Below are 15476 nucleotides of genomic sequence, written 5' to 3' on the forward strand. Positions count from 1 at the left end.
TGTGTTCTCCAACAATTTAGATGTCCGGTGTATGCTCCAAATATGCTAGAAATTGCACCGATGAGAAAGGTAACTTGATCTTCACTATACTGTGTACTTATTGTGTCTGATGGTAAAAGGATGTAAACACCCCCGACCTAATGCTAAACACCCACACAGCATTTCCAAAGATCTAGGACTATGCTAATTCAAATCAGACAGTGACAGGCAAGTGTAGTGCTTTTTGTAAGACAAGATGTGTGTTATGGGACCACGCCGGCGACCATTGTGGCTGCATTCCAAGATGGCCACCAAACATGATCACCATTTCCGCATGTCTATTTCTCTGACCAGCCCCGTCCTGTCAAGTGGTTTTGATGCCCATTCTAATAGTATATGAAGTGCCCATGATCGGTGTATGAGAGTGTCACATCTGGTTGTTCTTGCTCCTGTCGTTCGATTCTTCTCTTCATCTATAGCTGTGCTTCAGTCTTGCCAGCTTCAACTTAGCAGTCGTGAAAGCTCCAGCTATTCTCTTGTCTGGTCTCACCCAGATCCAAAATAATTATTGTGCCTTTGAGCTTATTCCTGCTGGTGCTGTCAGGTACTGCTTCGAGAGGGCATCCTCACTCTAACCCATGTTACACCTCAGCCAGACAATTTGGTTTCTGGAAGAGGTTGCTTTACCTCACAGCCTCTACGAAAGAGGTAAAGGACCAACCTCTAGATCCAGCACTTCACACCGTGACATATTGAGCTAGATGTATTAAATAGGGTGCCAATGTGGATGCCTCAACACAAGTTGCACCATTTGGATCCATTAGATTGACAAAGCCATGCTTTTCCTTTCTACTAGAACTGGCTTGCTACAGGAAGGAAAACCACATTCGTGGACACAGACGATCACTCTGCAGAACATGATAGAGAGGTTTTCAAAAGATAGGAAGGTGCGAGATGGGAAGTGAATTTAGAAAAAAAAGGAAGTGGATAAACAAATTAGGGATGTGGTGGACAGCAGGCCAGATGTGGTGTCATGGAAGGTGTGTGAACAGAATGAGACACTGGAGGCTTTACAATACATTCTGCTGCATGAAGGGTGTGGGCCATAAAGATATTGAAGAGCAATAAAAACGATCGATAACATTTGCAGGACAGTGCTTGGAAAAACGATGGAAAAGACAAAGTACAGAAATAGAAGAATGGAGAAAGAAACACATTGATAGGCTTAGAAGGGAAAGAGGGACAACGCCTCTTAAAGACCTTGCACCCGAATCAGTGTGTCATGCACAATGTTGTGACTTTGTCTACCAATATACATGTAGTCCTAACAGCTATGTTATGCCTCAATTCTGGAAAAAGAACAACCAGGGTACACATTAGACACAACTAATCCACCTTTCAACAAAATATCTGCCCCGGTAAATAAAGGACGAGGTACCACCCTAACAGCCTTAATGCAGTATGTTTGGTATTACACAGAATAAAACATTACAGAACATGTTGAACGAAGTATGTTTAACCCAGAAAAAGCAGGAGTTGTATTTACCTTCTGCATGGTGTCACTTCGATCGTGTTGAGGTTAAATGTCTGCTTGAAGTTGTATAAACTGATCACCTTCTGGTTCAAGTCATCCAATTCGATGCATCCTTGGAATTTAGGGTAGTTCAGTCTTCGGGGAGGCTGTACAAGAAAAACAGGTTTATTCAGACCGTTCATGTTATGTAAATTCTGAACATATCACCACCCTGCAATTGTTAATTATTTGTGCGGTTTATTGCAATTACCTATGTAGCTGACAAGTTAGCTGCCGGAGTGAATGCATATATACGTATGTGCACTCAAGGTATACATCTTTGTGCATGTTGAGAAGTAATTGCATTGTACAACGACAGACACTCACTTTGTGTTGTAGCTACATTACGTTTTTTTGTACAATGCTGACACAACAGTTTGAATGGTGGTGTTTTTAGATTAGTGCTGATATTATTAACAGAGTGTAGATATATGCCCGTCTTTAAAAAAAAATCCAAAAGTACAATAGCGCTTTCCTGGTTGTGAGGTTCATCCTTAGAGAAACTCCTGGCTTCTTTGCCACACGTGTAAAACTGGAAATGCAGAGAAAACCAGCCAAAGCTCCTATGTGGACTTTACCTGGCTCATCAGGACGGGTACAGTGCAGAGTTACAGCCTAAAATGCCCACGTGAAGTCAAGGACACTGATGTGAAAAATTGTTTACTCTCCTACTGACTCCTACAGGTTCTACATAGTAAACATGGAGCCTCAGACAGTGGGTAGTGCAAACATGAAAGGTTGACAAATTTAAATATTTTAGTTTTTTTTTCCTTTTTCTGTATAGCTTGGATAATGTTAACACGGCTCAGAGACACTGATCTATGGAGTTTAGTTGCATAATAAATGCACAATATAGTGATACACCCTAGAGAAGTGGCCATCAAAACAAGGATACAACTGGTCCAGTACAAAATCCTTCGTAGGATATTATGATAGAGACAAACTACATATGATGGGGAGGGCCGACTCGCCATTCTATCTTAACTGCAAAACAGTGAAGGGAGATTTCTACCATACAATATGGAGCTGTACCAAAATCCAACTGTACTGGAAGAAAATAGTGGAGGAATTGGGGAAGATAATGGGGGCACTTATACACTTAGAGCCCAAATTCATTCTACTGGGTATACTTAACGAAGTTGACATGCACAGGGCTCAGTTGACATTAATGACACTAGACCTGGTCGTCACCAAGAGAGATGTGGCTTGGTGGTGGTGACTCCCACAATGAAAGAATGGAGGAAGGGTATGGACCTTTATATGGCCGCTAAACACATGACCTATACCACCAGAGTATGCACATGTAAATGTAATAAAATATGGGGCCTATGGGGACGCTATTTTGGGCTAAACCTACTAGATCATGTGCCAGGCAATACATCTCATAGTACCAACCACACTGATATAGTGAATTAAGATATGTACTGCTGAACAAGCGAAACACTTGTTGAAGGTTTCACAAACATGTAGATAAGACCATATGTCTGGGATATAACAATGTCGAGATAAATTTTCTCACCTAATATTTATTACTGGTATGATTATTACATGGTCCTTCTGAAATGTACCTCATGCAAAACTGTTATTGTTATGAATGTTGTTGCTGTGCTCCTTGAAACATTTAAGATGCAAAGGAAGATACATAAACAATAAAAATATTTACAAAATAAAATAAATGCACAATATAAATGATTTGGGGCATGCTAGTGAAAGGAGGGATGGGAACAATCTTGTGATGGTCATAACTACAGTGAAACAGAAGGTCACTGAATGATAGGTGGTGGACTTTTTGAAAGAGAAAATGGACCGCTGATGACTGAGGGAACCATTAAGCTATCAGACTCTGTTTGTTGACTCTAACTGGAACAAAACATTTCTGAGCAAGACAGTAGGCAAAATGGGAGTTTGGGGATTATACAGCCTTGGGCAGGTCTGAAACAAAGACAGATCCACCTGTGTTGTGTTAATCACTTGCTGATTTAAAGCTATAAGATTGTACAATTATTCTGTAGTGAGATGCCTGAAAACGTAACGAAAAGGAACAAAAAAAGGATGAAGAACAAGAAAACTCTAATAAAATATTCACCGTAAAGTCATTTGGATATCCTCCAACATAAAAGACAACATTGTTGGGGTCAAGGTTCAACAGGGTTGTTGGGCTCACGCTCCCTTCATCCAATGAGTTCGATGGATTTCTACCGGTGGCTCCTTTGCTATACATCACAGTTGCATATTGATAAATCCTGGATCCAAAATGAACAAAGCGGACTGCATTAATATTAGCAATACATGACAACAAGGGTAAATCAAATGAAGAAATATACAAAATGGCTGATTGAACAGTCCTGTACCTATCAAACAAGACTCGGTCCATGACGACATCTTCAAGTATATTTGAAACCACGGCCTTCTCGCTTTGTGTCACTTTAGCGTTCACCTCTATCACAGTTTCCCTGCCCCCGAGGTTATAAACGCAAAGGAGCCGTTCGTCTTCTACAGCCATCCCAATGTAGTCTTTCGAGGTCTACATGAAAAAAGCACAATGAAGTACTCATTGATTCCAGGGAAAATGTAGTGAAATTGAGTTTCGGCTTATAAGGACGGCTGTTTTACTGGGCAGCCTTCTGCATGATTAAATTCTATTCAGGAGACTTCACAAAAAAGACCAGTATTTTTTAGATATATTATAAGGATACCTTGGACGACATATCATCATACAAACATACTAACTACCCAGATATCATGAAAGCAAGCGCCTCTGGGTATGTCTTCAAGGTACATGTATGTGGAGTTCACAACAGTAAATCTGTACAAACCTATATATACACTTCCCTTCACAATATTTTGGTTCTAAATATTTAGGCCACAATATTTAAGCATCGCTATATTTCTGTCCATGACATTAAGACATACAACCATTTATTGGTTTATTACATTAGAATCTCAGTCAGAGATTATATTAATATGTCTTTATTACAGTTTTGGAAAAAAAATAAGCAATCAACGGAAATTAATGCAGACGGTGAACAAGACATGTTTAGGACAACGACATACATAGTCTGGCTGCTATGAGAGTAGGAGTGAGTTGTGGGAGCAGTGGGAGACAGCACTCTTAACATTCAAGAGGTTTTTTTTTTAGTTTCTTGACTGTGGCACAATAAGCGGTCTTTCGCTACTCAATGAGATGCCATTCTAATTGAGGTGCACAAAGAGAAAGACTGTATAGGTATCGTGATATCTGGAGACTGATTATGTCCATCAAGAGAGGGTAGTGCATTATGGGTACTGAAAGGCCTTGAATGGTAGTGAACCTTAAGATGGGAAATATGTACAGTGTGATACACTGCCCAGCCAGTTTGGTATCTGTAAACTTGGACCAGATCTTGCATTTTCGAACAGTGTGGCGACGGTGAACCATACGGTCTTTTAAAGGGATTTGAAGGAGCTAGGTGTTGCAGCAGCAGTGGCGGCTGTCTCGGAATGGGGGTGCTGGGGCAGGGGAGGATGGGTTAAAATAAATAAATAAATAAACTTACCTTCTCTGCCGCGCCGCAGAACGCCTCTCCTCTATCCTTGGTCTGCTGGAAGCACCGAAAGCACCAAGGCTTCCGAACTCTCCCAGCTAATCACAACGCTGCCGAAGCAGCGTCGTGATTGGTTTGAGCGTCCTTTTTGGATGCTCAGGCAGTGCCTGGGAACCTGAGCATGTTCTCCACGGGGATGTGCAACGCAGCCTAATGGAGAACATGCCAAGTGCGATGACGGTTTGGCCAGCCCTTGAGGGCTGGTCAAACTGTCATGTGCACATAGAGGAGTGCAAACCTCTCCTCCCCTCCTGTGACGTCACAGAGCCCAGCCCCACCCCAACTCCAGCAAAGAAAAATAAAATGATAATAACGTCCTGTTATTATCAATTTCTTTTTCTTTTTTTCACGGCTGAAATAGCAGTGGGGCGATGTTCCTCCGCTTTAGCGGAGTCGCCGCCACTGTGCAGCAGTCAAGGCTGCTCAGGACTATGGCAATTATGTGTACCTTGGCCAAGTGGAACTTCGGGGAGGGCAGATTTGAACATGCGAGAAATCGATTGGTTGTCTCAGTGACAAATTCAGATTGTACCATTTCACTGCTGACATCACAGCATGAGTACCAAAAGTAGGTGGGAGGGTTAAGTAGCTTATCAAATGTGCTATGATGTCACAGGAAGATAAGCCTTAGGGGGTTACAACTCTAGCACACCTTCACTTTAATGGGAACGGCTCTAATTTCTAATCTACAACAATTTAATATTCTGTGTATGCCCCAAAGAATCATTTTTGTCTTACTACCTTAATAAAAATATGTTCCTGTCTCTCAGATTCTGTAGGTGTGAAGAAGCTGGGGGTGGCTGAGGATATACATTCAGAGAATCCTATTTTATTTTTTAAGTGGATCCAAAGATTATGGCTGCATGAGAGGACGTAACCAAGCACAGGAAAGAGATGAGGACTGAGCTTATTTTGGACTCCGCAGACAAAGCAATGTACATATTTTCTTTTTGGAACCAGATCATCAATAGGCCATGTGTGGCTATGCTGCATGTATTGGCAGAAACACTCTCTAAGGTATGAGCCAAAGTGATTCAAGCATTGTGAGTTAAGCGGTGGGAAGAGGAAATATGGTCAATGCGTGTGGTCTAGGGGTGGAGAGAGAGGACCTTGAGGCCGGTGTTTGGGGGGCATCCCACGAGTAGTGGGGGTGGCGCAGAGATTGTTGTCCACTATGATACACTAAAAGAGGTGGGGGTGACAGGCCAGGTGTTATGATGCACACTGCTGAAGCAGGAACAGTGAACAGGCAGTTGAAGGTTGCAGGGGTGGATGAAAGTAGTGGGCAGGACTAATGAAGTGTTAATGGTGGGAGAAGGCAGCCTTAACTGACTGCATTTTGTAGATGCTGGAATGAAGGGGGGAGAGGTCAAGGTTGACGGCAGTAAAGCATTCGGAATGTAAATTAAAGACAATGGGCCAGATTCACAAAGGGCCTCTGCACTTGTCACGGAAGCCCGCAGTCGAGGCAGGGCCCCCGTGGTCATAGCGGGACCTCTGTACTCCAATTATCCATTACGGGGCCCCTGCCGTGAGTGCAGGCCCCCAAAACAACTGATGGGCCTCCGCCTTGAGTGCAGATGCCCTTTGTGAATCAGCCCCAATCTGCTTAAGGGTTTTAGGAAGAATGGAAGACCTGTTGCTAGCGAGTGGGGTTGAAGAGATTAAATAATGTTTGTTGCATATGGACATTACTACTACAATTTTGAAGAAGAAGGTAAGAGAGTCACTCAGACTATGGGTTCACTTACGAAACCGAGAAGTGATAGGGAGCTCTTATAGAGGTTTGGCAATTTGTGGAGTGTGGCACCAGAAAATAATTGTAAGAATATTGCCCAACATAAATATTGTGTCCTAAGTATCTTCAATAAAAATATACCCTTAGTGGAGTTAATAATAATGTTACCCATTCAGTCAAATTTTTGTAAACAATTTTTAAAACAGGATATTTATGTCACACCGTATTTCTGTATACAATATTTTGGTATACAACATATATGAGGGGAAACAAGTCAGTGTGGGCGCTGTTTTGGGGAATGGGGCCAATTCTGGTTTGCCTAAGTGAATGTAACCAGGATTGAACATATTGTCTTGAAATTCACACCAAAAAGAAATCTATGGTATGACATTAATGTGCCGCTGTTAAAAAATTGGGAAAAGCTTTATTTTTCTACTTCTGTGCACGAAGTAGGGACAATATGGGGGCAGCATATTAAACTATTATGTACTAAGTAAGCTGAAAAGAAAACCAGTGGAGGTTAACACCTAAGGGGTTGTCAATAACATAAGTTCTAAGACTTAAATGTACTGAATTGCAATCATGCAATATTCCGAGCCACGTTTGCTGTAATACTCTGCTAGGTACTGAGAGGAGCCCAGGCTGGAGTTCTAGAGTAGCTCAGATTAGAGTTCTTGAGTGTATCAGGGTGCTTTCATACACATTTTTCAAACAGACTGCCTTTCCCAGTGCAAAAGCTAGGTTCATGTCAGACACACAGTTTCCCATGATTCATTCAATCTTCATGAGATCTCCTTATTCCTTCAAAACATCAATGACACTGGTGTTTGTTTGGGCTCATCGTGTGCTGTTAAGGGGCGGAACGCCTTCTAGTGTTAAAGATTTGTATGAAGAGGAGCGACTCAGGTTTTACCAGAGCAGACAGCTCGAGCACTTACAGGACCCTTCTGTTGCTCTCTATGAGAGAGGTCCTCTCGAACAGGTACATGAAACCGTAGTTGCACAAAAGCAAAACAAAGTAAAAGCCACTGGCAATTTACAAACATAGCAAAGTCCTTGGTATGCTACATGGTGTTTCGATTCTAGATAGTCAGGAATAGTCACTAGGGTTATCTTTTGCTTTTCCCCAAAACTTGCCATGAAATTCAGAGCTGTATATTCCATTCACTTCAATGAGATGTGCTCTCTGGTCTTGATGTGCTCAGTGGCGGGGCACCATGAATTCGCTTTATTAGCACCAGGGCGCTTGGTGTATTTAACACATGCCGAGTTACATGATTCCCCTCACTGACCATTCATTCTTTAAAATGAAATAAATATTTGCCCAGGTTCGAAAGAAGTGGCAGTGGGCGCTTGTTTCTGAAGGATGAACAAGAGACCTGGCGATCAGGTGGGAGAAGACGAAAGCCAACACAGAAGATTGGGCAAGATGAGTTGCAATTTACCCTGCACGTTCATACACCTGTACTGGTTTGTACTGCATGCATGCCGTGTGCCATGTAAAAGACGGTGCCAAGGAATGAGGGAACGAGGGGTGGTCATGCAACCACTGATCATGGAGCGGTGGAGTCTTTGGCCCTGTCAGACCACTAATGCACCAGGCTTCTGGCAGAATCAGCCATGGGACAGTAGGAACAAAGGCTGTGCCACCAGCATGAAACGAGCAAATGATTGAGCACCCATAGTTTTTTTCTGGTAAAACCTGCCTCACTCATAAAAGCGTATTTAGTAGCTGGAGGTGTTTACACTGGCGATAAAATAAAATGTATTTATTTATTTTGCTCTTTGTTTTAGTGCTACTTTACCTTTGAGCCTTTTCTTTCTTCTATTTATGTTTTCCCACTTTTCTAGTCATTGGTCCGCTTTCGTTTTGTCCTTTTATCTAAGACGGAAACTGATGACATTGAAACTGGCATTCTTCCAAAGCAATTGTGCTCTCGAAGCATACAGTTCTAAAAACAACCATTTACACTTTTTGGTTGCAGTACAGGGCAGGGAGATGAGCACAGCTCTGTAATCCAAAATACCCAGAACGCTGAGCTGCAGTTTGCAAATCCCTTCACTTATTTGTTGGTTCATTTATTCATTCATTTGACCAGTAAAATTTATTAGTTCTAAGAAGTACTCGCTATTATGCAAAGAATAGGTTAGAATGATGCCAGGATCTAAAGCTTAGCTACTCAAATAGGGGTATTTAACTGCTGGTTGTCTGTAGTCCAAGTGAAACAGAACCATCTGCTGTCACTCAGTCAATGCAAAACCATTTAATGGCCGATCACTGGATCTTCCATTGGATGGGGATGTCATCTGGCGCATTGAGTCAGTCCATCACTGGCGCTTCGGCCGCCTTCCGGTTAGTCTCCCTCCGACATTAAGGACTTAACCAAACCTCTTGTCCTTCAGGGCAATGCTAAAAACACATATTTAATAACGCCACCTGAACTAAATTGGGTGAAGCACAAACTCTGTGACCTTATAACTGTTAAATTACATTTATCTCATAATTCTTTGACTGTAGAGCTGTAATTTTCTGTCATTTTCACCCTCTAACCATTCTCTATATCATAGTTCACGAGATATCTTTTAATCCAACGTTGCTGTTTCTGCATATTTCTATGTGGCCTTACTGTTTCATGAAAAGAATGCTAATGCATTTTGGTACAGCAGTGGTATCGACAAATGTAAACAAAAACAACAACAAAATGATGAGCACAGTAGGAAGCATTCAGGGAATGAGTCTACTATAACATGCTTACATACACAGGAATACCTACATCTTTATTCCCCAAGTACATGACAAACATGTCAGGGGGGCTTGCGGCTGATCTCTGTAGGTACAGCGAAAGGGAGCTGTAGCCTTTCAGATCTTCAAGGTTGGCTGGAGGTCGCACCTCAACTCCAGACTGACCATTGAACTTCATGGGAATTCCGACCTAGAGGTGCCAGAGGAGGAATGGAAAACACAGGAATATGTTAATGTTTATGGATAGCATGATCCCTCCCCTTCAACCCAGACATACAGTAGAAATGAACAAAATACTGACGTGCTGCTACGATAAATGAATAATAACGTTACATCCTATGGCTCTCAAGGGTGGGTGGCAACACGCCAGGTAGTTTTTTGTTTATGTGGCAATGGTGAGATGAGAGAATGTGGTGTGGGAGAGTGGTAAGATGCCAGGTAGGGTTTTTTTATGAGGGGGGGAGGGGTGGACATGCAAATAGGGTGGTGTTGGAGGGTGGCTAGACTCCAGGAACTTTGTTTTGGGGTGTCAGGACGGTATTGCAGAGGACGCATGGGAAGGGTGACTGGAGGCCAGGTACTTTTTTTTATACTTGCCCAAGGGGCACGGGGTGTATTGCCAAGGATGATTTGGTGTAAGTCGTTAAGACACCAGCTATTTTTTTTATATTTAAATAGGAGAGGGCAACCTAATTCCAAGGTTGGTAGAGTTCAGTAGCAAGATACCAGATTATGCATGCCATCCTTGTTACTACTCTACCCATGTGCTGCTCATTCCAACAGCAGAGAGAATGTGGGGACCAAAAAACAATAACCTTGTGGATGGGTAACTATGAACAAAGGGATGTTTTTCACCTTGATTGAAAACAAATACAACTTCCCTTCTTGCAACTGTTGTCCAGTCGAACATTGCTTCACATTTTTCATTATTTATAGCAACTATAATTCCTTTGGAAGCTGACCCCCAAATGTAAGCAATAATTTCAAACTTGATAAATAAGAAGTAGCTGGATTTGTTTGCATGGATTATGCCAACACACATTAACAACAACATGCATTCCTCCAGAAGGCCATCGACGCAACATGCAACATACCCTGTTGGCAGCATCTCTGGCTTGCTGTATGAGCTCCCTGATACGGTTCACATTCTCGGAGATATTTCCAATGGGCATCAGTTGGTTGATGCTCTCCATTTTGCTAAAAAGGTCTGGGAGCTTGTTGGTCAGCTTCGTCACTGTTGGAAATCAAACAAAGACCATCATTGTGGCAGAGACCGAAAACAGAACACTGAATTGAGAAGACATCTACAAGCACTCCCAACTCCTTGCCTTGATCTTTGGTCAAACTATCCAAAGCAATGGTGCTCTAAAGCTTACAAATAATTATCTTTGGCAACACAGGTCCTTGGGAAGAGGTCATTTTTCAGAGGCACAGGCTGCTGAGCATTATATATTTTGCCTGAATTATTTTACTGTATGTTGTTGGAGACCCTCGGGGACACCACCCAATAATTAACCATGGCAAAGCCAATAGGTCTAGCTTTGGCTGCTGATCCTTTGGCTTTACCAATGCGTAATTTGTTTGTGAAAGATTTTGTATGAACGTATGCATTGTATGAAAACAAGGGTTATCTAAAAGCAAGATATATTTTATGTAAAACAGATATTTCACCAGTAGTCCCTAGCACTGAAAGTGACTATTTATTGTGCAGATGTGCACGTTGAGGAAGAGCAAATGCTAGGCACTCACATTCTGTTAAGCTAATGTCTGAGGTGGTCTGACCTTGTGCCCCATGCTCTATGCTGTATTGGGCGGAGGTAAAATGTGAGTGGCACTTAAGTAGAGCAGTGGTTGAGGAGTGCTTAGTGAAAAGTCTGCATATGAAAGCATGTGCGCTATAAATATATTTATTACTTGGAAAAGGTCTTGTCTAATGCCAGACCCAAACTCGGCAAGGTGGGAGATGCTATCATCTCCTGTTGACTTGCTATGTTGAAAATGTCCAACCGACGTGATTGTGGAAAGGCAGTTTTAATAAAAAAGAACAATTTTAGGAGCATAGGTTTTTAAACACAAAAGCAGACGTCAAGCTATAAAAATCTATTAATGCACCTTAAGAATTGGAGAGGTGAGGAGCCCAACCAAAGGACAACAATGTAAAATTGATACCATATACCAAAGGATGTTAATGTCATCTACATTCCCAACCACTTACCTGAGTTGCCAGCGTCCTCTAGAATTTTGTTGAATGCAGCACTCTCAGTGATGCCTATAGAGTCCTTCAGCTTATCTACGTCTTCTTTTATGGGATTCAGCTCATTCAAGATGTTACTGGTAATGCCATTGGCGGTTTGCACATTTTTCTTGGCACTGTTGATCATTGTGTCTATGTCATCTGTGCACAAAAGTTAAGAAGGTGAAGCTGCAGCAAATACGTATACTAGAGTACATTAATGGAATACATTTGGAGACAGCATGTGGCCTTATGGCTAGAGCTGCTAACTTTGGAGCTGGGGAACCTGGTTCGAGCCTCGGCTCAGCATCCTGTGATTCTGGGCAAAATCACGTAATTTTCCAGTGCCTACCAAAAATGTATGTGTCCTTGTGTAATGTAACTGGTGCTCATGTAAAGGGCTCCAATACCTTCAGGTCAAATTTGCGATGTATAAATATGAATGTATGACGTTACAACGCATACCTTTACAACGCAGTTTTTACATCGCAACATCCATTACAACGCATGATTTTACATTGCATGCCATCACAACGCATTTTTAGAAACTACATTTACCACGCATTCCATTACAATGCATACCCTTACAACGCATACCATTACAAGACATATTACTTTTAGGGCAACAGTAGGGTAAGTGTTGGACAGTGTAGGGTTAAAAATTACTATTCCCACTCCAGTGAGTGCAACAGTAGGGTAAGTGTTGGATAGTTTAGGGGTAAAAATTACTATTCCCACTCCAGTGAGTGCAACAGTAGGGTAAGTGTTGGTTAATGTAGGGGTAAAAATTACCATTCCCCATTACTTACCTTATAATGCGTTGTAATGGCATGCGTTGTAGTGACATGCGTTGTAATGAAATGCGTTGTAGTGACGTGCGATGTAATGTCTGCGTTGTAATGGCATGCGATGTAAAGGATGTTGTGTTGTAATGACTGCATTGTAAAGGTAGTACATTGTTATGACTGCATTGTAAAGGTTGTTTCCCTATAAATCTGAAAAAAAAGTTCCTGATGAAAGCAAAAAGAAGGGCTACAAACCTCTGCGAATTCCATCCAGGTCACTCTTTACAGCATTGAGGTCTTTCAACATTCTGGTCTTCTTGTCTTCAGCATCAGTCAATCTGTCCTTTATGTCTTGAAGTTCTGGATTAACAGCTAACAAAATAAAAATGTGACCGAAATGTCGTTATTTCTGAGTGAATGGGATTGCTTTCAGCATCTAATACACCCTAGTGATTTAATCCCACGTCTACGTTCTTTCATTTTTATAACAGCGAAATTCGTCCTTGCAAATGTGGCAACATTGAAATCTCTAAAGGACCCCATAGCCTGAAATTCTCATGACCTCTCGAGATATTCCCATGATATTTGCATTTACAGAAATCTACAGCACTCCACTTAAGCCCATTGTGCTGTGGAATTCAAGTGAAACATGAATTATTAGGCAATGATTCACCTTTTAGGCATCTTAATAATTTATCCATGGAAATTGTACACATTTTACCAATCCTTGATGGAAGATTTTAGTCAGTAGGAATTGCCATATTACATCCGTTCTTTTGCATGTGGGTTAAAGGGAAATAAACATTGAGGGGCCATCATAATTCACATCTTCCTGAGTTCTCACAACACATTCTCCTGAAAGATGTATGGTGTTGCTCAGATAGTCTGGGAACAGGGCTTACTCCAAAGAGGAACAGTAAGAACATCACAGAAGAATGCATTGCGACTTCTTCTGTCGCTTTTGTCGTGGTTACAGTGTTTTTTGTGACTTTGTGTCTGTGTGATACTGTTTCTATTAGGAAATAGGTGAGAATGTATAAGGGTATGAATATACTGAAAGGTGCATTGTTCAATTAGTTTTTTATTCTAAATGCAGTAGCTGTTTTAGGAAATATGCCACACCTCCTGGGGCATTATGGGCAGGAAAAACCTGCTCTATTAATAACAGTAAATTTAGGCTTAAGATTTCTGTTTGAAGTCCTTTGTGAACTCTAGTCATGTCCACCCTCTGGAGCAACTTCTCTATTTCTGAACCTATTTCTCTCACCTTTGTATCGATTCAACAACAAAATCCCACCAAAAGCAGACACGTATTTATCAGAATTGGTGTGGGCCTGCAGACACTACTCACCATTGTCTGTGTTGACATACCTTGCAATGACTGTTGAGCGTTTTTAGCATCAGCTAGCAGGGTGTCAGAGTCTGACTTCAGGTTCTTGGCTTTTCCAGCAAGATCTTCCCTCTCTACAGTCTACAAATAAAGTAACACTGATTTGTCTCTGGGAAACGCCATACTTATCAATGCTCGATGATAATGAAAACACAAAGCTTCAAAATCCACAATGAGGTTAATAAAATAGCTCAGATGTGTTGACATTTTCTGCCCCAGGTTCCCTAAATGATAAAAATTTCCAATTAATTGCGTGGGTGTTTACAGGTGGTGGGCGTCAGCACTAATTTTGAGGAACGATACTTATTTTTCTTTATCAGACATTTATTCTGAGAAAGAAAGAGAAAGAGAAAAAGGGGAAAAAGAAGGAGGAAGAAATGGACTGGAAAAGATAGACAGTCGGAAAAAGCAGGGATGACAAAGAATATGCAAGCTTCAGATAAAGCAAGAGGAAGAGGAAGGAGGTGAAATCGTAGCTAGGCAGATTGGTTTGCGGCAACCCTGGTACATGGCACCCCAGTGATGGGCTACTATGTAAAAATATAGACCCCCTGCACTTAAGATGTTACTAATTAGGCATGTCTCAAATAGAAAATATGTAAACAGAGGTTAGGGCTAGTCGCAGACAACACCTCACCATTCATAGCTTGTAACCCTTAAAGAGAATATAGCTGACATGGAAAACATTGAGCAGAATACACTAAAACCAGGTATGGTACAGGAATATTGCGGCATATATATAATCTATCAAAAATATTGTGTCCTAAATATTATTTACAAAAATACCGCTCCCTTGGAGTTAATAATAGAAAATCTACACCGATAATTGTAAACAATATTTAGGCCACGCTAATAATATCAGACAATATTCTTGGGTCTGGCGTTAGCCAAGACCTTTTGAGTTTACTAAAATTATATGCAAAATATACTTACTTATAAGGGCTTTCAGCCACCTCTACATTCATTGGTCCATCACATTTTTCTTACACCCGCTTCCGCACGGGGCAGACAGTCAGCCCATGCCACTCAATGGTTAACTTCACTGTGAGTCACTGTATTCTGCCCTTTCCCAAAGAGCATATCTACACACAAAGCAGTTCCTTTAAGTGCCAAGGACTACTGTAACAATGTGCTCTTTCCAAAAAATATCTGTGATTTTTGACAATGTTTTATTTTTTTTAAACAGATGAGGACCCACAAGCTTCCCCAACAATAAGGTTTTTCAAAAGCCATGGCAAAACAAAGCAAGCATTGACAAAGTGAAACGGCTGGTGGCCAATGCCTGACATATTAGCTTTGCACTCCTTAAATTCAGGATACTAATTATTTTAACTATGGATATTATAATTATTAATTACCAGAGGAAAACTCGGCAAACTCCACCAATTTGGCAAATGTAGCAATTGCTGTGCTTGTGCACAAACACCTTATCCTGGTTTCTTTCAGACATA

The 15476-nt window shown here is 41.4% G+C and overlaps 1 protein-coding gene across 1 annotated transcript in view; it reads right to left on the minus strand.

The window, feature by feature from the left end:
• The window catches only part of LAMA3 (laminin subunit alpha 3), an 881606-nt gene that overhangs the window by 48781 nt on the left and 817349 nt on the right, over positions 1 to 15476 (minus strand). The window contains exons 58-65 of the mRNA XM_085605753.1: positions 14007 to 14106; positions 12891 to 13007; positions 11833 to 12012; positions 10712 to 10851; positions 9649 to 9807; positions 3904 to 4076; positions 3639 to 3795; positions 1526 to 1659 (exon numbers count right to left, since the gene is read on the minus strand). Coding sequence (XP_085461879.1) covers positions 1526 to 1659; positions 3639 to 3795; positions 3904 to 4076; positions 9649 to 9807; positions 10712 to 10851; positions 11833 to 12012; positions 12891 to 13007; positions 14007 to 14106 — 1160 coding nt within the window. The remainder of the gene's footprint in view (positions 1 to 1525; positions 1660 to 3638; positions 3796 to 3903; positions 4077 to 9648; positions 9808 to 10711; positions 10852 to 11832; positions 12013 to 12890; positions 13008 to 14006; positions 14107 to 15476) is intronic.

Source organism: Triturus cristatus, chromosome 5_1 (genome assembly GCF_964204655.1).
Source record: "Triturus cristatus chromosome 5_1, aTriCri1.1, whole genome shotgun sequence".
In the NCBI taxonomy this organism is placed as follows: domain Eukaryota; kingdom Metazoa; phylum Chordata; class Amphibia; order Caudata; family Salamandridae; genus Triturus; species Triturus cristatus.